Here is a 23,406-nt window from a genome sequence, read left to right as displayed (position 1 = left end):
TACATTTCTCTCCAGGAATCTTAAAACATGACTCAAAAACACAGATTATCTTACCCCCTTCCCCTTGTAGACAGTAGAAGGCCGGTCGTGTTTTTTGATGCATTACTAAGAATCTCATTCACTAATTATCTGAATTAAGGTATCTTTGGGAGTGTCTTTATAAGAAGTTTTGTCAGAAGCGTTTTTAGTTTCCATTACCCGTTGCTATGTAATGTGAAGTTACATGTTTGGCCTATACAAAATTTACTTAAAACATCTAGTAAAATTTCTATATAAAAAAAAGCTAGTAAAAAAAAAGAGAAAAAAAAACAAGAAAAAATACGTTTAACTGAGAAGAAAAGATAAAAGGAAAGGGCCTCGAAAATGAGTCAATGGTGATTAGAACTTAGAAAGGTAGGACAGTCGGGCATCCCACAACATCTGGAATTCAAGACTCGAAATTAATGAGCCGCGAATTTCTTTATCTCTGGTTGTAGTCTATCACAGTATCCACGGCGATTTGCAGCAACTGGACGGAGACTGGTGAGATATGTCCACTACCTCATCTGCTCTGGCGCTCCGCCTCCCCTTTGCTTCCCCAATCACCACCACCACCACCACCACCACCAAACTCACTTACCCAGTAAGCTCTCTTCTTCTTTTCCTCCTCACCATTTCACAAGCTTTACTCCCTCGTATTTTGTTTCGTTGCCTCTATTTTCTTTTTCTGACCACCAAATAGACAGAAACAACAATCTATAATCATAACCCGTGTTACTAATCGTAATTAACAGATACGTAGCTCACGTTGGTCTACAACTAGTGCGAGGCTTGTGGGTTGTGCTCATGCTGCCATTTCAGGAAAAGGGCAAGGTACATTTTGCTCTCTTTATGGCCTGCCTTTTAGCCTTTTAGATTGTTTCACGTTTTGGATTTTTTATTCGATATGGGTTTTGTTCACTTTTCAGGCACCTTTGATCCAGAATTGCGTTCCGTGCTTGAACTTGCGACGGACTCTGAGTTATATGAGCTTGAAAGAATCCTTTTTGGCCCTAGGTACTTCGAACTGTATAATTCTTTCTGTTTCGTTAATATGAAACTTCGGACAAGACTAGAAAATCGTGTTTGCTTCTCACACTTTTTATTTTCAGTAAAAAAGTAGTGTCAACTGTTAATCAAACTCAAGATTAACAACTTGAAGTTTCCTTGTGATGCTGACGTGTTTATCTTTGGTTGCTGTCAATGTCCAGCTACTTCAGCCCCTTGCTGAAATCTATAATGAGCAGAACCAATGTCGACTATGCAATGATTGAAGAGGATCTTGAAGAGCGAGAGGAATTTCTATCCACATTAGAATCGCGATTCTTATTCCTCGCAGCTGACGCCAGGTCAACGTTAAGGTTTTTCCTCAACTTATGTAGGCTTGGGTCAATGAGTTCTTCCGCAATCTTATCTGCAAAATTCACCTCCTAATTTAACTTGTTTGGAGTCAATATTACTCGAAGCTTATGGGGTGACTTGCGATTGAATTGAACGTATGAGGGATTCCTAGCTATGTTGTGTTTCAACTCTGTGTAATACTTTTTTTTTTTTTACTAAACTAACTGCTAGTGTCATCTAATTGTCAGCTATGTTTCGCTCATGTTGACTATGCTATTGGTTTGTGTTGGATACTTGGTAGGGGTTGGAGGCCATCATATAGGAATGTCTTGCTTGCAGTGAGAAAGGAGTTAAACATTCCTTGCTCAAGCAAATTGTCAACTGAAGACCTTGAAGCAGAGATTTTCCTTCATCTATTGCGAGATTATTCAAGGCATGTGTTCTGTATATATTTATCTAGTATTTAGACCTTGGTTTTTATTAGTTTTTGAAGTAGAAGTAACTTTTCTTATATATATATATATATATAACCATCCATAAGGAAGGAGAGTTCAAAGAGAACTCTCCCTTAGGTATGAGAAGTGAACTATGGGATGTGCTTGCCAAATGTTGTGTGATGATTGTGTATTTTCCATATTGATAAAGATTTCAAAAGATCTCTGTAAATGGTTGTTGTTTGGGAAGGAAGGGTAGACAGCGAAAGAATCTTTTCCGTAATTAGAGTTGGATATAATTATTTGATCCAGGTAAGTGGTATAAATCGAAGAGTTCCTCCATCTTAAACCATATTACAATAAAAAAGGGAAACCAAGACTGAATACTTGCATCTAAATCAAAGAGTTCCCTTGAGATTGTCTGCTAATCAGAAGTATAGACCAATCTTTTCACCAAAAAAGAATATTAGTGTTCAAGCTGGTACAAGGGCAGGGGGAGAGTTGAAGGGGAAAGCAAGTCAGTACTTTGAGCAAAACATTGATTCCCAGTGATGCTTTAAGATGTGGCGTTTTGGTAGAAAAGAGTTCATGTCTTGGACGAGTTGGTACATACATTGATGAGTTGATATTTAGTAAATGCTATTTGATTTCAACAACTTACTGTTTGAGTGGATCATTGTATCTTAGGAAAAGTTTACTTTCTTTTATTTTAAATGTGCTGTAATGACTTATAATGAGTCACTTCCTTCATGTAGCGAAGAATCAGGAAGTTTCCAGGGCTTGTTGGAATTCTCTGAGCCCTCTGATGCTCAACATAGTCTTCAACTTGGACTCAGTCAATGGAAGGTGCAGGCCCTTACTGCTTTAAAAGTCAGCGCAACAGAGCTCCGATCAATGTTTTTGAAGGTAATGTAGCTTTACCGTAATGACTTTATGCACTATCAAATCTCTCCAACTTAAGTTCATATTTTTAAATTCTGTTGGTTCTGATTTTCTCTGAAGGGTGGTGGTATCTTTACTTTGGCAAAGATTTATCAGTTGGTAAGAATTTAGTCAGCCTGATTAATTTTATTTTGCTCTTCTTTTTATACCTTTTAACTATTTTTCCGTTGTGGTAGTTAGCTAGAAAGTTATCTGGGAAGGTGTTCCTAGAAGCTGCCAACTATCAGCTAAAAAGGGATTTTGTCAGAAAGGTACATATTTGATTTCATTACTATCTCGTTGTAAAAGGAAATTAGTTGTCTAATATTAATATGCGGAGTTCAATTCTTTTCAAATTTATTACAGCTTTAATGCTTTGAACTCCTGCTATTTATTGATATTAATCTTTACATGGGCAAAGTGACATGTCTTCCTGCTATTACATTCAAATTTTTCTTTCTATTTTCGAACTTAGATATACAGCTTGTGAACTTGGGTGACACCACCTAGGCATTTTTCAATATTTTCTCTTTATGAAAGTTACTACTCAGTATCTGGCTATTGTTCAAAGATATATGAGAGAGAGAGAGAGAGAGAGAGAGAGAGAAGGGATAAAAACTGGGAAACTCCTCAATTTTGTTGACTCCACTTAGGACATACGCAAGCTTTGCATACATACTTTGTGCATAGATTTTATTTTTGTGTCCTGCCATTCCCAGTGTGCATGCTCTAGATTTTGAAGATTTGCCTCTTCATTTACATTCATGGATATACATTACTCTGGTCCTTCCTGTGTCTGATATTTTTTGAAGTTTTTAATTCCCCTTGTCTTCATGTCATGTCATCTCCCATGTCCATGTCTATATGGAGCATTAATGACTTTTTTTCTCTAATTAACCTTTATCCCTGACATTCCCATACTTTCTGGATTTTCAGGGTGGACAATTAGCTGCTATTAATCTAGAGTCCAGAGCGGCCTTTCTTGCAGCAAAACAAGTAATTATATCCTGATGATGATTCAATTTGCTGCCACTGGCATCTAATGATTTCTTTATGCAATAGTGGCATTCTTTTATATATATATATATAGAAACTATTGTATGAGCTAGTGGCATTTTTATTTGGTCCGGTCTAAGTATTGTTTCAACAAAAACCTGAATCAGTTGTAATTTGTAGCAAATGCTGATATCAAGGAAACCTCTTTCATTCTTGTGGTTTAAATAGTGTTCTATGTTCCTCTCCCACCCCCCTTCCCCCCTCCTCACATTTCAGGATTCCTAATATTTGTCATTTTGGACAGGGTTTTGCAGGGGCTACATCAAGATATCTTGGCTTAAGAAGCATGATGGCTTTGCTCGGCCCAGTGTATTGATTCTTCCTACACCTAATTTCTAAAATGTTATTATTTAAAATTTCCATAACTTGCTTTTCTTGTTCGTTTGCAAGGTTCTTTTACGCGCACACACGCGCACACGCCCACAGTATTATTTTGATTGTTCCTTTATCACACACACACACACACACACACACACAGAGTAATAATTTGATTTTTCCTTTATCAAACACACAGAGAGTATTATTTTGATTGTTCCTTTATCAAACTGTCTATGTATTGTGTTTTCTAATTTCTAAGAAAGTAGAATAAGGAGGAACGCTTGGGTAGTTAAGGTTGGTGCCAGCATAAAACTTAGTCACTTCTTGGTAACCAAGAGTCATTTTGGGTGAAAAAGGACTAGTGTAGCTGACCCAATTAATTGAGATTAATTCCTAGTTGAGTTGTTTCGTTTCCTCCCTCCCCTCTTTGTTTCAGTGTTGGTTAAACTGCACCTATTGAAATGAGTTTCAGATTTCTCCACCTTGCTGACAGAGAATGAGATTAATCACTGGCTTTCTTTAATTGGTTTGGATTGGATCTATTTTTCACACAGAACAGCTTTGAGGCTGTAAGCCTGTAACTGAACACGTACCTTCTAAAGTTTCAATGGATTCATCATTTTGTGGTTGTAAAGACCCCACGTGAACATAGATTTTGATAACACAAGTGGCCCGTTTTTCAAATTTTGATGATTAAGCCAAACGTGCTCAAGCACCAACTATAACAGCTTGTGGCTACTTTTGATGATCTTCAAGATTTTTGGTCTTTAGTATTTTACTGAATTTTTCCAGCAATTGTTATTAATTCATTTATTTTGGCATTTTATGCAGGCTTTGGGGAACATTTCTGGCAGATGTGGTCATTCAAATGCTAGGAACTGATTATGCAAGAATCTTGCGAGCAATTTATGCTTTTGCACAGGTACAAATCTTTTCTAGTTTTGGCATGGCTGAAATGTCTTTTATGTAGTGGACCCAAACTTGACAGTCACATTAAAACTAATACAAATGAAATGTTGCGGATGTTAGACAACCAGCTTCCTCTTTGAGAAGAAAATTTAGATGTGCACTTTACACCCAAACACAAACAGTAAACAAACCAGGTTACCGTCCAATCTATATGAAGTTAATTGAGTTTTTATTGGTTTTACTTCAGATCCGTATCACTCGCACATACAGGTTACCGCCTGATTACTGAAAAGCCTTGGAATTTTGGGAGGTAAATGTGGATGGTCATCATTTTAAGAAGAGATTTGTGGTCGAGATTAATTACTCTGTATGTATGTAGATATAGTTTTGCAATTAAACTACCAGTCTGCTTGTGTTGATAATTTTTGCATGTGTAAGAAGTAACAGTAAAAGCTGAAAAGATTATGTACTCTGTGGTGCTAAATTGATTGAGATGTGTGGATCTGCTGCTTCCATTTGCGTCTGCATATCTTTGGCAAGCAAGATAATTTGAATTTTTATTTTAAGAGCAGAAGAATAAGATGCATATAGACTAGTTGATGATGCATGGAACCTGGAAGAGAAAATCATGAAGTTTTGGGTAGCTAGGGTAGGATAGGGCCTAGGGGTCGCCATCCCAAAGTTGGTGGAGGGACTTGTAAGGTCCAACCTCGTAAACAAAGAAGCCTCCTGCATACAACCTGCGCTGGGGAATTTGGTTGATCTTGTTCATTTCATCTTCACCTAATTCCCAATAGAATATTTCAAGGTTCTGCTTCATCTTCTCCTTGTTGAAGCTCCTTGCTGGATGATGGATCTCAGTATGATCTGTATATACAATATATAATTACTAAATTAATATATAGCAGGAAATTTATCAACTAAATTAATATATAAAAATGATAGGGAATACCTGTGGCAGAGTCTTCCCTTTGGCAGCAGCGGGGTCCTCAATAATGGTATAATAATCTATCCCGGTATTGGTAGCCGAGGAGGAAGCTCCATAAACTCCCAAGGGAGAAAACGCACTCACATACTTCAGACCCAGCTTCCTTCTCATGATATACATACCAAGATTGTTTGCATTTATTTTTGCATAATTTTGAATACAAGCAATAGTCTAAACTATTCTAAATTAATTTAATCTACGGAAAAGAGACTCAAAAGTTGAATACACAAAACACAAACAAATACACAGATGTTGATAGGCTCTAAATATGTAGTAAGTAATAGTAGTAGAGAGAGAGTGGTACTTAGTACTTACTTGAGTGTGGTGTTGAGGGCAGCGAGAATAAGATTGGGAGGCATCTGTGCACCATAGCTTGGAAGTAATGAAGATTTCATCACGACTCTTGATGAGATCAAGCGCCTGGACGACAACTCGACCAATGGCTTGTTCGGATTGATAGAAAGCGGCAGTATCAAAATGGTGGTAGCCTACCTCAATGGCGTCCATGAGAATGGGGAGCAGGACATCCGTTGGTGTTGGAGGCAACTTACCAGTCCCTAAACCCAGCAAGCACGGGCATCTTATGCCCTGAATTTAGTACCACTTCTGGGACTTTCTTAATTTTCTCCTCCATTACTGGCTGATTCTCCTGATCTTGAAGAGATTCAGTTTTGTTTTTATCACCCAGTAGTACTAGTTAACTAGCTAATTAAGCTATACCTAGCTTAGCTAGCTACTAATTAAGTAATTAAGGAGTCTCCCTCCAGTTGCAGCTATGACTTTGAGGTTCTCGCTTGGGAAATTGTGGATTAATAATAATATAGTACACATGATCAAACATCAGCAAAAATACTTCCATGAAAGTACTAGCAAAAATCAAACATCAGTCAGCATGGTCCCTTGATTAATTAATAATGGATGATGCACATGATTACCAACCAAGTCCAACAACTATTCTTCATCGAGTTTAGCCGCGTGGCTATACTCTATAAGCCATAAACAGAATATTTTAAAAGAGAGTATAGCCGGCTATACTCCATAAATTCTCTATTTTGAAAAAGAGTATTGCCGCACGGCTATATTCCGTAAAAAGAATATTTTAAAATTATGGCCGCGCGACTATACTCCATAAAAAGAATATTTTAGAGTGACTACACACCATAAATATAATATTTTACAAGTATAGCCGCTCGGCTATTCCGTTTTTAAGGACGTTCTCACAACAATTTGAGACCCTTCCTTGATATGTAGCTGAAGAGATGAATGTCCATATCAATCTCAAAGTAGTTAGGATCCTGCATGTGAGAGAGCTTGAGAAAGTCAAACAACATGGTTTTTTGAAATAAGGTAATCAAGAAGCACCTGATGGTCATAGCTCAACTGCAAAATAGGAAGAAAAAAGAAAGTGCACAATGTCAGTGATTCTTTTTTATTCTGCAATACCATATGCTTCAAATTAACAACTAGGAGGCATGCCGAAGTGGAAATGCAGATATGTAAATGTCCAAGAGGGAGCATCTTGCCTCTGATAGGAAAAGATGGAACAAGAGTACAGGATTGAAAAGATCTGAGACACGGAAAAGTAAATTGCCATTCCAATCCTCCAATGCAATCTTTTCCTTTTCATCCCTATATAAACCCAAAAATCTTGTTAAAAGGAATCCATGACGATAACTTTTAAAACAATGGAAAACTAGGAAATTAATTCCTTACTGTTCTGCACAACAAGGTACACAAAGCAGATGCAAGAGCACTTTGAATAATACATCATCCTACAGTTCAAAAACAAGCCAAGAAATGAGGACATGAGTCTAAAAAACTGCAAGAAAAATACGACAAATGAAGAATACAGAACTGCAATTTTAGTACGTGAAAATGTTGAATAAGATGATGCATTCAGATAGACAAAACAAAATAAGGATACAATTTTTCTTTTTTTGGGTCTGGGTGAATAGATTGCCTATTTTGCTTATATCACGCTGCATATAAACATAGACAAAAAAACTCCTAGTTTCAAAGATAAAGAAGACATACCTCTTTGATATACAGTTGGATGAAGGATTTGGCTAAGTCAACACATTCTACAAAATACATTTCAAGGTCCACTGTCATAGTAGCTGGAAGATGCCCTTGAAGCCAGTTATAAAGCTCCAAGAGACCTTTCTTTCTTAGACAGTAACATTAGGCTTCTAGTACTAGAAAGAAATCAATAAAGCAGAAAGGCATTGGTGAGCAATGCCAATGCGCCTCCCTCCACTAACCGACATCTCCCTGCATGCGTGTTGACGACTAATTTATCCTTTCCTTTTCTTTACCCCAACCAAGACCGCCAGGAATTATAAATCTCTCATTCCCTCTTCATTTGCCTCCCAATTCTCACTCTCTCAACAACAGAAACACAGTTTTCTATCAATTCCTTTTTCACTCCACATGAAACAAACCCCTCATTTCTTATGCCTTTCCTTATTTTATGTTGCCTTTCCTTATTTTATGTTACCTTTCCTCCTTCTCACACACTATATACATGTCACCTTTGCTCCTTCGCACCAGCAAGCTTCGTCTGTCTTCATTTGGAAAAAAAAAAGGACACGACCGGCCCAGGCCGCCTAGATCCGCCCAGGCAGCCTAGGCGCCGCCTAGATCCTCCCGGGCAGCCTAGGCCCCCCTAACTCCCTGGTGTCGGTGTCCTCCCGCCTAGTGCCTAGGCCGATATCTCGAACACTGCTCAAAACTTGGAACGGGCTTGCTCTGTGCCCTAGACGTTCGTAGTGATGAGTTCGAGTCCGATTCCGATTCGCCAGAATATTAAAAAAAAAAAAAGCGAGTAGAGCCGCCGGGCAATACTGGTTTTTTAAAAACGAATATAGCCGCACGGCTATACACGTTCCTTTTTTTATTTTTTTTAAAATAGTATAGCCGTCATGCTATACTCGGTTTTATTTGAAAAAGAAAAGTACAACCGAACGGCTAGACCCGGTTTGATCCTAATTTTTGTTAAAAATGGTCTAGCCGTTCGGCTATATTCCTTTTTTAAGTTTTTAAAAACAGTATAGCCGACCGGCTTTACTGGTTTGGCACGTGGCGCTACGTGCTGGGCGGGTCTTTATATATATATATATATATATATATAGTATAGCCTCTCGGCTATACCCGGTTTTTAAATTTGTTTTAAGAAGTAGTATAGCCGTATAGCCGTCCGGCTATACGCGGTTTTGATTAATGTTTCTTAAACAATAGCATAGCCGGGCGGCGAGACTAGATTTTTTAATGTTTATTTTTGAGAAATAGTATAGCCGCACGGCTGTACTGGGTTTTTTGTTTTATTTTATTTTATTAGGGTTTTATTTTATTTTAATAAATAGTAAATAGTATAGCCACGCTTTTTATATATAGTGTGATCCTTTTTTTCTTTTAAAATCGAGTATAGCCACTTCGAACATACAAAAATTTCTCGAAATAAGGCTCTATTTCGTACATATAATTATTGTTTATTTGACTTTTATTGTGCGTAGGCCATGAGTTGCTTAAGCATTATAGTAGTCTCTCTCTACAGAGTTCCAACAATAACAAGAACACAAATTATCCTATTCCTATTGCCCAAACCTCAAACAAAATTCAACTGGATCTAAAGCTCCTCTCTACTCCGTCTCACCAAACATAATATCAAAGTTCTGTTTTGTATACTATAAACATAACAGCTAGCTCCCAAAAACAAATAGGCGCATTAAACTGGGTACCTCTCTATATAAATCCCATCTCCTAGCTGTTATTTGCAACATCTTTTTTATTATTTTGTATATTGAGACAAAGTTCTGGGGATACATTTAGAGATGTTGTATAAACGTTGTAGTTTGTATCATCAAAAGACAACATTATTGTCTTGATATGCAGTTAAGTTAAAAACAAGGAAGAGCTAGCCTAACTATATCAGCCCGGCCGTTCGTCGCATTTCTTGCATATTTTTTTATGCAACCAAATTATATGCCCTTTGTTTGAACATCCGGCCATTGGTTGGTCAAAGGCCGTCACTTTGCACCATAACAAATACAAACCAGACAAACTACGACATTCACGAGAAAGAGACACAGAGAGAGACAGAGACGCTGTTTGTTTCTTTATAAATTGAAAGACTAGGTCTAGCCGCGTTTAAGCAAGTATCACAATTAATTACACGCTACGTGCGTACAACTTACAAGTGTGATGCAATAGACACTAGTTAATATTGATAATTAGTATCATCAATGGCTTCTAAAGCTATTCCTTCCTCAATTCTTGTGTTGAGGATCGTCACTCTTTTAGCCTTAGTTGCTTCAGTTGTCGTGCTGGTTACCGACCACTTCACACTTCAAGATGGCACCCAACAGCATTTTCAGGATATTCATGCATACAGGCACGTATCATTTGTTCATCCATCTTTTGTTTTTTATTCTTCTTAATTAATTTTTCCGGACGACGGATTTTGTTAAATAATATATAATTAATGTATGTGTTTGCATGATTAAAAATGGGTGCAGGTTCGTGCTTGCTACAGCAGCAATTGGAGCAGCTTACACGTTAATACAGTTACCTTTTGATATATACTATGCCTGCGCCCAAAAGAGGTTGATACGCCACGGATGCATGCCTGAGTTTGATTTCTATGCAGACAAGGTTCGGAAAATCACTCTAATAATTAGAAAGCTAGCTAATCACAAGTGTTATTGAGTAATCATTATAAGATTAATTTTTGCTTGATGACATGATGACATGATGACATGGAAATGTGTGTTGTGTGCATCCAGTTGGTTAGCTTGGTTCTAGCTTCGGGCGTGGGTGCTGGTTTTGGTGTGGGTTTTGAGTTCAAAAGAGTCCTCAATGATTTATTTCTACTGCTTTTAGCACTAGGCGAGGATCCTGTAAGTTTGGATGAAGAACAATCCAAGGATAATGCTTTCTTTAACAGGGCAAATATTGCTACCGGAGTTTTGTTGGTGGGAGCCATTTGCATGGCTGTGATTTCAGTGCTTTCCTCCATCAATCGAACTTCAAATAGAGGTTTCTTCGGTTAATTAAGATTAATCTTTCTTTAATCAAATATATATACTTCCTACCTACCTACAGGAAGCCGGAAGTTGAATAAAAAGATCATGTAACAGCTCATCCATTCATTTTTGGGGTTCATTATCTATGTTATTTGTTTAATTTCCACTTCACTTATGTAACAAAGGGGGAAAACCAACATCTATTTAGTCTTCTTTCTTTGTAATTCACTCTGCTACTATAGCCCTATGTTGTTATTTTCGGAATTCAAATTCAAGCATGTGGTGTTTCTTCCAAGCAAAAGCAATAGTCTAAACTAAAGGGGAGGAAGATTTCTCACGCACATACACACAACTAATTTATAGCATTTGGGAGAAATAAATAATAAATAAAAAAAGATCAAGTCCGTGGGCCATTTGCAAGCAAGCCAGTGGTTTGGGCTTATGTAGCCCACAGTATTTCTGTGGCAAACCCTGAAGCCGTGATTGTGAAATGAGAAAACGAAATTGAAGGTGTGATTGTGACATAGGATGGGAGATAGATATAGGAAAGGACCATGAACTCAATTTTACTGATTACGTGAAATGAAGGCTACACCTACAATGTAAATTGTAATGTATGCATATATAATCATAATGGATCTTGTCGTTGGTTCCTTTTTAATAAAGAAGTGGGCTTTTATCTTTTGGATTTGACGCTTTGACTTTTGGACTTGCACAGGCAGACTTCTCTTTTTGGATTTTAAAGATCAAGTCTTCCCCACTCACATGCCTTGTTTCTTCAGTTATCGATATATTATTATCAACTTTTTTTATTTTTTATTTTTTATTTTTTGGTGGCCAATCGATATATATTATTATCAACTTTGTTTGTAAGAGAAATTATAAGGGGGTATGTATGTAATGTATGGATTAAAAAGATGCCAAATGAACGGGTCCCTCCCTACACCCTACTTGCAAAAAAAAGAAGAAAAAAAATTGATGATTAGGGTTTGTTGGGCCAACTTTTGATGATTATTTTATATATCTCTGATAACTTCAAATGGAAATGAGAGAGAAACATATATCATATATGGGTTAACAAAATCCATGGCCTTTAGATCTTTCCCTGCAAAGCATATATCACACTCATGTATGGAAGCTTTTTGGTTGTAAATACCATACCACCTTTGTTAATTGTTATCTTTATTCTCTCTCTCTCTCTTTCCTTTTTTTCTGGCGTGTGTATGTGAGAGGTTAGGTTACCACTTACATTACAACTTCTATTGGGTTCGGGGGGGGGGGGGGGGGGGGGGGGGGTGAGATCACTTTATGTTTGCTTTTCTTTACTTTCCTACACAACCCACGGGAGCATCCAAATTCTATTATTTTTCCTGCCAGATGATGACACATACAACAAGTGACAGGGTGCGGGAACACGTGTCACATGGTTTTGCCTCGATTTTGTGATACTTTGGTTCACTTCCGGGTAAGTAGATCCTCCTACTTTTTGGATATTTGTCTTTCGTGTGAGAGGATCCAATAGCACTAGCACTAGCACTAGCACTAGCACGGTTTGAAAGCCCTGAAGCCTGGTTGAAGGGGATGGAGAGGGGAGAGGAGAGAGGGGAGAGAGGAGAGGAGAGAGGAGAGGCACATGGAGACTAAAAGGTCATCTTCCTATAAAAGGGTACACATCATCACAACCAAAAAGATATAACAAAGAGAAAAGGGGGATGAAAAGAAGAGAAAAAAGAAACTAGAAGAAAGAAAAAGAGAGAAACAACAACCCACGCTCCCATGTCCTACTAGCTGCTAGATTATTATTCATTATTGTACGTCCGTTTACTTCTTCAACCCACGTTAATTAATTTTTATTTTTCCTCGTTGGCAAGAATAAAAGAAAGAAGGAATCATGTTCTAAGGAAAGGGGGTTGAAGTTGAGTTGGGAAGGAAGCTTCAACCTAGCTTACCAAAACTAACTTATATGTTGGGAAAAAGAAAAAAGACTCGATCGCTTTTTTGTGAGCAAGTGACAAACCTTTGGAAAGAATTCACTGGAAATCTATTGATATCTGTCTCTTTCTTGTTTGGTTCATGTCCATTATGGGTCCTGAAACTAGTCTTTAGCTTTTTTAATATTGCAAACTGCAAAGCCCCCTTTACCCCAACCCACCATTCTTTTGTGTCTACTAGCGACGGAGAGCATTATGATCAACATCCATCTTGTGACAATTTAATTAATTATCTAGACAAAAACCAAAAACCAAAAACCAAAAAACAAAAACAAAATTATTATTTAAATTCTTTAAAAGAAATTGTAAAGACTTTTGATATCTTTGAGAAGGGGATTTACCTTGAAAATATAGACAACAAGTAAATGGCAATGAACCAACATCCCACACCTCCCTTGTTGATCTCTTGATACAATGATGATTCAACAACATGTGTTTGTCTCGAGCAAATTAAAGCTGTATGTATTGACCAACGAAATTGACATGTATATATCTTGCTTTGTTTGTAGCCTTGAATTAATTCTTGAAATCTCTTTATATGTTTGTCCATATACATATGTATTAATAAATTATTACGAGTAACAAGGGAACAAAAGAAAGAGGAAGGCAGGAGAGGATACCATCAATATGACAACATGATCGAGAGATATGCCTTCAATCGGGACATGCATGCTTCCAATGCCTTTTTTACTACACACATATATCAAAATTAATTATTGCTACGTGGCCCTTTAAATAATTAAGACACTAGCTAGTACAATTATTTATTTAAGTATGCCCATTCTTTTCATTTCTTTCGTTATATTTATATTTTTTATTATTATTAATTTGCTCACTGTATAAATTATTAGACCATGTTTCTTATGATCATTTTTTACAGTCGCTAATTCCAACATAACAAGGGACGGGATCGTTGTCCTCATTTTCCATACGTTTCTCTTTGCGTTGTCTTTATTTTCCATACGTTTCTCTTTGTGTTTCTCGTATAATTTTTCGACACGTGTTCAAACACTTATCTTCAACATAACACTGTTAATATCTTCAACATAACACTGTTAACTTGAATAAATTAGAAAAATATGCAGCTACTGTATTGAGGCGGGTGTGTACAATATTATGATATCTTGAAGAATATAAAGAAGGACGAAAATGACAAGGGAAACTTCTGAAAGGAATAAGAAGAAGCCAAGGAAGTAGGGTTTGAGTATGAGTGTTGCTAATAAGAGATGACAAGGGAAAGGAAAGTAACAGGAAATTATTTAAAATTGGCCCTTGAAGTTAAAGGGGGAGGGGACCCTTCCTTCCTTCAAAGTGCAAAGTGCAAGGTGGCTTAGCTTTAGCTAGCTCCACTCCAAGGCAAACTTACTTGATCAGCAGTTGCGAGTCTTGGAGGGCTCTGCGTCACCGAGTCACTGCCTGCTTCATTATCAGCCGACCAACAGAATCCTCGGCCCAACTCCAAATGTCCATGTCTATCCTCTCTCTCTCTCTCTCTCTCTCTCTCTCTCTCTCTCTCTCTTCACTGTATATATATATGTATATGATGCTGACAGCTAGACTCCAATCAGTCTCTTGATTCTCTGTCTCTCTCTCTCTGTCTCTCTCTTGTGGTGTGAAAATACAGGATATATACATCTAAGCTAGCTAGCTACATATTGAAATTGAGGGATCTATGGCCCCCTGCGCCCCTCATCAATTGATCATATGTATATATATATTTGAGTTTGACGGCTGCTGGTACACGTGTAAGGCATCTAAGGGTTTTGTCCTTATGTTTAGAGATGGGACAATCCCAGTCCACCAGTAACATCATGCTTATGCGCTCCTCCTGCTCGTAGTGCACGAATATTGATTCTCATCCCTTCTGCTTGCTTGCTAGTCTGTCATCATCAGTCACGTATATAATATATGACATGTATATACATGCAGTAAATAACAAAACTCTGCAATATTACAGTCCCATCTGTATGGCAATTGACAGTGAATTCTTACAAATTATGTAAGATTACGTCGAGAATTTATACATACACTTATAATTAAACAAGCTCCCCTGAGACCTGAGACCAGAGGCAGGGGAGGAGAGCCTCCCCTTTATTTACGTTGTAACATATTACATTACATATATGCATATGCTTCTTCCGAACCCAAAAAAAGAAAAGAAAAGAAAAAGAAACCGTATGCATTAGATATATATGTATTCTGAGTAACGTGATGCAATGATGAATATACATATACGAAGGATCAACCATATCTTTTTGCTTTCAGCTTTCTACAATCAATAAGTTTCTTCAAAGAAGGTGCGAAAAAGCTGCAGGGGGTTGCTCGCTCTGCTGGTTTATTTCTACATCTTATAATATATACAGAGCTTTTTAATTGGTGTCGGTATTTCACGGTGCACTTGCACGTGCAGATGAAATCCATGTTTGATCTGCTTGTTTAGTTTAAGTATCAAAGGATGAACATGATCTGTTCTGAAACCTTAAAGTAAAATAATGTATCTCTCTCTCTCTCTCTCTCTCTCTCTCTCTCTCTCTCTCTCTCTCTCTGTAACACGCAGACGCACACTCCACTCACACATTTTTATGTTGGGTATATGCAGCAGGTGCAAGTGTGTGTTACTTTTACTTTTCACACTTCATTAGCTATTCGGAAAATTGCATCTGGGACAATTAAGCAATATAGTAGTTTTGATGCATGCTTATCTATTCACCCCTTTCCAGAACTACAAATATATATGTATATATGCAAAGAATATTTCTCATAGTGTTTTAGTCGCACAGAGAGAGAGAGAGAGAGAGAGAGAGAGAGAGAGAGAGAGAGAATGCCTTAAATTAAAGATGCCCTGCCTGTACACAAAACATCTGATGCGGGGAGAGAGGGGGAGAGAGAGAGAGAGAGAGAGAGAGAGAGAGAGAGTGAGAGAGGGAGTAGCTAGCTGGAAAGGGAATTGCAAATACCAGCATTTCAGTAATGCTTGTGGAATCAGCATATCTACATAACCTTGTGCCATGTACCTGAATGTTGCTTAACCAAACTTAATTAGCTTAATTACCTGTTTTCGACTTAAAAAATAAAAAATACATGTTTAACTCATAACTAAGAGGAAATAATAATAAAATTATAAACAGAGAGAACACAGAAGAAAACAAGTAGTCAGATATAATAGATTTTATATATCAATTTAAAATATTTTTATCATATATACCAAAATTCTGCGAAACAAGTGAATGAAATGAAAGATCCATGTTATAATATTGGTCGGGTATATTGTCAGCTTGGTCAGCAGCAGAGGAGGGGAGCTTATAATACAAACAAATACAAAAGGGACAAGGGCATCGGGAAACAGTGTAATAGGGGACCCCATTGCCTCTGCCCACCCATCATGAAATTATTAGACGACAGAGATACCATTATTCACCCAAACATTCATTCATTCATTCATTCATACCCTCACCACCACATCCTTATATATCTGATGATGATCTGATCTATCTTACATTTGATTTGAATTATACATACAATATTCATATATATAGACGACTCATAATGATGCAGCGCGACAAAGAATGACTAAAGTTTTAGCCTAGAACATGTCATTCTAGAATCCACCAGGAAGATATGAGGAAACCTCAAGATTTATTGATAAATTGGAATAACAAAATATAACCCTAGTCACGAATAAATCTGTTCAAATACCGATAGGAACCCTATGAATAAACAAGGAATTAAAATAGAAAAAATAACAAAGTTTCCCAAAAATGTAAAAACATAAAAATTGGACTTTGGGCTGCTAAATGATCTTAGATGCTTGAAAAAGTCCATATATCTTGGCAAAGCTATGAGTTTTATTCGTGACGCTGTTCTCTTCGAATTGACAGGTCTGGGCTCAATTTTGAGCTCAGAATCCAAATATGCAGTTTGCCCGATTTACCCTTGCTCACACGTCTTTCCAACTCCTCTTTAATTGCTTCCACCACATATTCTACATCATATAAATATTTAAATCCTCAAACTTTGCCCCGTTTTAAACATGCATGCATGCCCATATTTAACTTAAGGTTGCCTAAGCCTTCATTAAACATTTTTATTTAAATGATCTTCGACCCAAATCAATCACTAGCTTTCATAAGTGACCAACCTATTGCATATACGAATGTGTTGGATGAAATGTCTAAAAAAGAGACTTCGGCAGGTATGGTTTTTCCAGTCCTATAAAAAAAAAAAAAAACAAGAGAAAATTATAAATCCATCACTGCATATAAGTTTAATACATGCATGGTTTATTACTTTATTTGATAGAGGGTTTATTCGTTTTCATGTTTCATTTCTTTTTTGTCTTATATAATTGTATAAATTAATTACTGGTAGGCTTGTGAAGCATTTTTTTCATGGAACTGGGCCAACCTGAAAGAATATGAGTCTGCAGCCACTTGGTTTCGACCCCACCTCAACCCATTCTCAATTCATCCCTCTGAGAGAGAGAGAGAGAGAGAGAGAGAGAGAGAGAGAGAGAGAGAGAGAGATAATAATGAACCAGAAAAACAAAGCTGCTCCTGTCCTATATATACATATATATAAAATGGAAAATTAACTTTGTTAATTGTTTATAGTGTAGAAGGAATGGGGGGATGATGGGATTTAGATTCTTAACACATGCAGCCTCACAAGAGAATGTCCTTGGCAATCATCTTGCCCATTGTGTTCTCGATCCCGAATCTAATCATACTTTCCTTATGCATTAAATTATTCGTCACTGTATATACTAATCAATTTATAACAAATCTAACTATATAATTATTGTATGAAGCCTATCAAACAAGACTCGTCTGTCTCGTCTTTTCTGCTTTATCGAACACACACATACATATATATATAATTTATAAACATGGTTACATGGGTCATGTGTCTGGTTATTTTCTACTTTTCTATAATTAGGACTTGTTAGCTTCCGATATAATTAATCCATATATAGAAGGTAAGGGAGGTGAGGTTGATCAGGAGTTGAGGTGATGAATATTATGGTTGAGTTGAGTATTGAGATGGGTCCCAAATTTTTTTTTTTTGGGCCCGGCAGGCAACCACCAAACAGGAGAGCCTTATTTCTGCTGTCTAAGTTTCACTTTCTTAATTAGATCTTTTGTCAATAAATTATATATATAATCAACTCCTCCCCCTCTTTCTATCCGTACAAATTTATTCATTAATATTCCTTAATCCATCTTCTTCTTTTTTTGTATCTAACGTCCATAATGATGTGGTATGATATGCTCATGTGTCTTTCCAATTGCAAGACGAACAAGGTTTCTCATAGTATAATATAATATTGCATAAGTACATACGTACAGTGGTTTCAATACGCCATTTATCCGTATAATATTACATAATTAATTTTGGTCGCATTTGTAAACCTAAGATATGATGAGGAACAAGCTTACTACTACTCATTTGTGATTGATTTTTATAAAAATAAATTGATTGTATTAAAGGACAAACCAAAAAAAAAAAATTGTATTAAAGGACAAGTTGCAATCTTTCAAGGCATTGAGAGGGCAATAGATCATTGTGTGTCTTTACATCAACACTGTCCATAAATCAATCGTTTTCATAATTAATTGTGTAAACATCATCTGAAAATGAAAATACTTTTAACTATAATTACCGCTTTTGGGAATCATATGATCAAAACCAGTCAAATCTAAATGATTACTGTTTTTATCAGTTACGATCTATTTTTTCAAACTCTTTAACCTTCCACTCATCAACCGTAGATATAAATTATAATTCGGTGAGGCGTTAACTCATTGTTTTTTATCAGTTAGTATATACTTGTAGCATGTTTCTCGGTGAAAAAAAAAAACCCAGATTGATCCAGAAAAGAAAAGCCAATGCTGCCAATTTGAACTCACTATTTGGTGATGCACTCAGTTCACCAAAAAGTAATAGCATCTTGCACAGAGAATTATGATTTCATTGACTAGTATGCCCCTGAGCGTGACATCACATCCTGAGCAGCACCTTTATAAAAGCTGCTTCCAAAATTAATAAATCAGACTATCTGCACATTTCTGCACATTGAGGAGAAAGGGGTACTCCGGTCAATAAATCAGAGTATGTGTATGTATTTATAATATATGGATGGAGATAGAAAAATGAAAAATGAAAAATGAAAAATGAAAAATGGAGTGGAGGAGAGGAGAGGCAAGGCTTACGTGTATATTTGGAGCTTGGTCTGTATTAATGCATGCAAATTGCAAATTGCAAATTGCAAATAGCAAATGAAATTTTTACTGTGAATGAATTATGAGTGTGTTTTGTTTCTTTGTGGGGATGTTTTTCCTTATGGAGCCCATTGCTGCTTGTGGGATCGAGTTTCGAGCTTTGTGATTGGATCTCTAATTTCTTCCTCTCTCTCCCTCTCTCTCTTTTTCTCTCTCCTTCCTTTAGAAGGTGTTTATTAAGGACAGACGCTACACAAGAATAGCTGATGAAGATGAGCGTTGGAAGAAAGAAAGAAGAGAAAGCTGGTTGTTTCCAAAAGCTGAGAGAGTTGAAAAGATAAATAAAAGAAAGCTGATAGATAGCATGAGGTAACCGAAAGAAAGAAAGATTAGCTTTTTTTCCCCCTCCTCCCTCCCCATGTCCCTTGTAGCCTTTGTAGCTCCATCTTCTCTCTCCCCCACCTCTTCCCCAATATCACCCTATTACTTTCAATTATATTAAACTTCAATTAGAGAGAGAGAGATCGCTTTGCATCTTATATTATAGAGAAGCGAGTGATTTACTACAGAGGAGATCAGAGTTGATAATTCACCAAGCGCTATGTTACCCAATAACTCTTCTTCCTCAGTTCCTTCTTCTGAGCCCTTTTCTTGCTTAGAAAATGGCAATACCAATAAAAGGAAAAGAAGACCTGCAGGAACTCCAGGTACTTATATATTCATGTTTGAGTTCTTTTGTTCTCCCTGGTGTAATTTTATGCTTAATTTGGCGGTGTGATATATAACTGTATTAATATATTATATAATAAAATAGATCCAGATGCGGAGGTGGTGTCTCTTTCACCGAAAACCTTACTGGAATCGGATCGTTACGTTTGTGAGATCTGCAACCAAGGATTTCAGAGAGACCAGAACCTGCAGATGCACAGGAGACGGCACAAGGTGCCTTGGAAGCTGTTGAAGCGAGAGACTCCGGTCGTAAAGAAGAGGGTGTTCGTGTGCCCAGAGCCAAGCTGCCTGCACCATGACCCCTGCCACGCCCTCGGTGATCTTGTTGGCATCAAGAAGCACTTCAGAAGAAAGCACAGCAATCACAAGCAATGGGTTTGCGACAAGTGCTCCAAAGGTTACGCAGTTCAATCCGATTACAAAGCCCATCTCAAAACTTGCGGCACCAGAGGCCATTCTTGCGACTGCGGCCGTGTTTTCTCAAGGTTTTTATTCATTTCTTCGATCGTCTTTCAATTAATATATAATTGTACACATATCAAGGTTTTTTATTTTTTATTTATACATATATATATATATATATATATGAGATGAGATATATCATGATTAATTTCATATGGCAAATTCAAAAACGCATCATCATATCTATTCAAATTGAATTGATCACCTTGCCTTCCAAAGCTCTTTTTGTTAATTGGGTTTGACTTTGAAAAAGTAAAGAAACACAAAAAAGGTTTTTGGTCCTCTTTGACTGAAGGAACTTGACGGAACCTTGATCAAGTTGTTAACTACTGCTTTCGTTTCAACACATTTCCCGAAGATGAACATCATCTATTCTATGCTATGTGGAGAGATGTTTTGCTTCTTCTTTTTTGTTTTTTTCTTGTTTTTTTTTTGCATCCCAAGACGTAAAACGGCTACTACTGCTGACCCCCAAGTATTATTATATGTAAATGCCATTGTCAAATATTTCCGTGGGTGCATGATAATATCGAGTAGCTTTTAAGGTGTGATTAATTAACATGTTTTCATTCTTAAATTTTAATGAACATATAAATATCCTCATATCTCTTCCTTAGCTCTCTATCATCCCCATATAACTGTATATATATGTTAAAAGCTGCTAATTAAATATTAACTACAATATCTTTATTAGAATTACAAATTTAATTAATGAATACTTCGTTTAAATTTATTTTTACTTTCATAGGGTTGAGAGTTTCATAGAACACCAAGATGCCTGCAATATGGATCGTGTGCGGTCAGAATCACAAGCACTGCAGCCGGCCGCATGCTTGTCAAGAACAGCTTCAAGTCCCAGCCCATCCTGCAGTGACAACAATTTCAGCAGGGCTCCTCCCAATTGGCCTCCTCCATCTAATTTGGTGCTACCACATCCGAACCCAACCGAGTACACCAAATTAATCTTAACTAGTAGTACTAGTCCTCCTGCTCATCCTGATCATCTTCAACCTACATTAGTATCCAACAAGGCACTCTACAATTTGGATCTTCAGCTGGCAACAACATCCAATAATATTCCCATCAACGAAGTCTCATCGGTTTCCTCTAAGAGAGAAGAAAACCATTCCACCCAGCTGCAGCTCTCAATTGGGTCATGTGATTTTGGTGGCGGTGAACTTCATCAGAATAAAAACGTTGAACACTCGAACTTTATGATCACAAATAGAAATTACTCTCCGAGGGACAAGGAGATGAGGGAAAGGGAAAGCAGCAGCACCACTACCAATCATCATGAGCATGATGACGATCAGAAACCAAAACCTTCAGCTGGGATATCCATATCGGCAGCATCGTCAAGGCTGAAAGAAGAAGCACGAGAGCAGTTAAGGCTTGCCATGGCAGAAAAGGCTTATGCTGAAGAGGCCAGGCGGCAAGCGGAGCATCAGATTGAACTGGCCGAGAAGGAGTTTGCAAATGCCAAGAGAATAAGGCAACAAGCACAAGCTGAATTAGACAAAGCTCAGGCTTTGAAGGAGCAAGCCATCAAGAAAGTGAACTCCACCATTCTCCAAATCACTTGCCATGCTTGCAAGCAACAATTCATTCAAGCTGATCATCCAACAACAAGATCAAGGGCAACCCCAACCCCTACGCACGAGGCAATCAATCATTCTCTGGTACTCAGTTACATGTCATCGGCTATAACATCAGAAGGTGATCCATTAGACAATAATAATATTCGACCTCATCATGCAAAACCTGATAATTAACCCCTAGTAGGTTTCCTGCCAGTGCTAGCTATTTCCCATCCTCAGATCTTTATGTAAACCTTTTTCTTCTTTTCTTTTGATCGATCATATTATCTAGCATATAACAAGCTGGTTATTGGGGTAATAGAATCAGGCCCATCATGAGTAGACGAGTGTTGTATGGATCGTGCAATTCGTGTGATGTTATTTGTTCATTTATTAATGTGGTAAATGTAGATCACTATCGATCATATATATATATATATATATATTTATATAATGCATGGTTTTGTTACTGAATATACTGATCATTCATTTACCTTGATTAGGTTAATAAGTGTTAATGGATCAGGTTAACTTTCTCAACAATATCATCACTCCATGGTTTGTAACTATATATATGTACGTATATTGATCATTAATTGAAAGAGATGGTGGCCTGTGGTTTTGTCTTGGATCCCTGAGTAACTTTAGAAGTAGCTTAGCGTTTTCTGTTTGGACTATTTGAAGAAGATCATAATGGAGGTGACTCTCCAGTTGTTGCCGGGGCCAGCATTAAAGAATATATAATACGTACTGACCCAAATTTAAAACCTAAAATCTTTTCTTTTCATATATATATATATATATATATATATATATGCAAAGGAGAGAGAGAGAGAGAGAGAGATGAGTTCAGATCAGATAGTCCTTAAATTTGTTTCTGATGACTGGTATTCTGGTGTATGGTGAGATATAAATGCGAATGAAAAAGGGAGCACCATGGTTTTCAGTTCCAACTGTTGTAAGGCCGGGGGGTTAATGACAGATTCAGAAGTCGCTCTCAACGTCTCCAAACACACAGACACAAACAAACTCCATTCATAATTATAAACACTGCCACACTCGCACCCTTCATCGATCAGTACTATTCTCACTCTCTCTCTGGCTCGCATCGCATGCATAAGAATCAGAGCCATATAATAGCAGTGCGTACAGAGGATGCTCTCAGCATCTTTCCAAATATGCAGAGACCATTCAAACCTTTTGGAGTTGAAATAAACTTTACTTTGGCTAGGAAAATAAACAAACTGCAGCTTCTGCATTCCTTTGCCTTGTGTGTTGTGATCTGTTTTATTATAGGGTTGGGGGGGTGGTTATATGGCCGAAACCGAAACACAAAGGGCAACCTAACCATGTATCATATGCACTGCAAAGCCCAAACTCATCATCACTCATTCTCAAACCAAAACTCTACTAAAACTAAAGG

General features: G+C 37.2%; 3 protein-coding genes and 1 pseudogene across 3 annotated transcripts; 3 read left to right on the top strand and 1 right to left on the bottom strand.

Annotated features, from left to right (window-relative positions):
* On the top strand, positions 111–5,512 carry LOC18777566. Its single transcript, XM_007209431.2, has 12 exons — positions 111–622; positions 774–852; positions 948–1,035; positions 1,230–1,379; positions 1,661–1,792; positions 2,549–2,699; positions 2,796–2,834; positions 2,912–2,986; positions 3,651–3,710; positions 4,015–4,079; positions 4,920–5,010; positions 5,245–5,512. The coding sequence occupies exons 1-12, from the start codon at positions 530–532 to the stop codon at positions 5,284–5,286; spliced, it is 1,065 nt and encodes a 354-aa protein (XP_007209493.2). The 5' UTR covers positions 111–529; the 3' UTR covers positions 5,287–5,512.
* Positions 5,467–6,767, bottom strand: LOC18775665 (annotated as a pseudogene).
* Positions 10,227–11,033, top strand: LOC18776745 (CASP-like protein 4D1). Its single transcript, XM_007208727.1, has 3 exons — positions 10,227–10,375; positions 10,500–10,635; positions 10,767–11,033. The coding sequence occupies exons 1-3, from the start codon at positions 10,227–10,229 to the stop codon at positions 11,031–11,033; spliced, it is 552 nt and encodes a 183-aa protein (XP_007208789.1).
* LOC18776595 (protein SHOOT GRAVITROPISM 5) lies at positions 18,997–22,470 on the top strand. The gene is made up of 3 exons (XM_007209856.2): positions 18,997–19,922; positions 20,030–20,429; positions 21,155–22,470. Exons 1-3 carry the CDS (start codon positions 19,817–19,819, stop codon positions 22,176–22,178), a joined length of 1,530 nt encoding a protein of 509 aa, XP_007209918.1. The 5' UTR covers positions 18,997–19,816; the 3' UTR covers positions 22,179–22,470.

Source organism: Prunus persica, chromosome G5 (assembly GCF_000346465.2).
Source record: "Prunus persica cultivar Lovell chromosome G5, Prunus_persica_NCBIv2, whole genome shotgun sequence".
In the NCBI taxonomy this organism is placed as follows: Eukaryota; Viridiplantae; Streptophyta; class Magnoliopsida; order Rosales; family Rosaceae; genus Prunus; species Prunus persica.
This window is presented reverse-complemented; position numbering and strand designations above follow the sequence as displayed.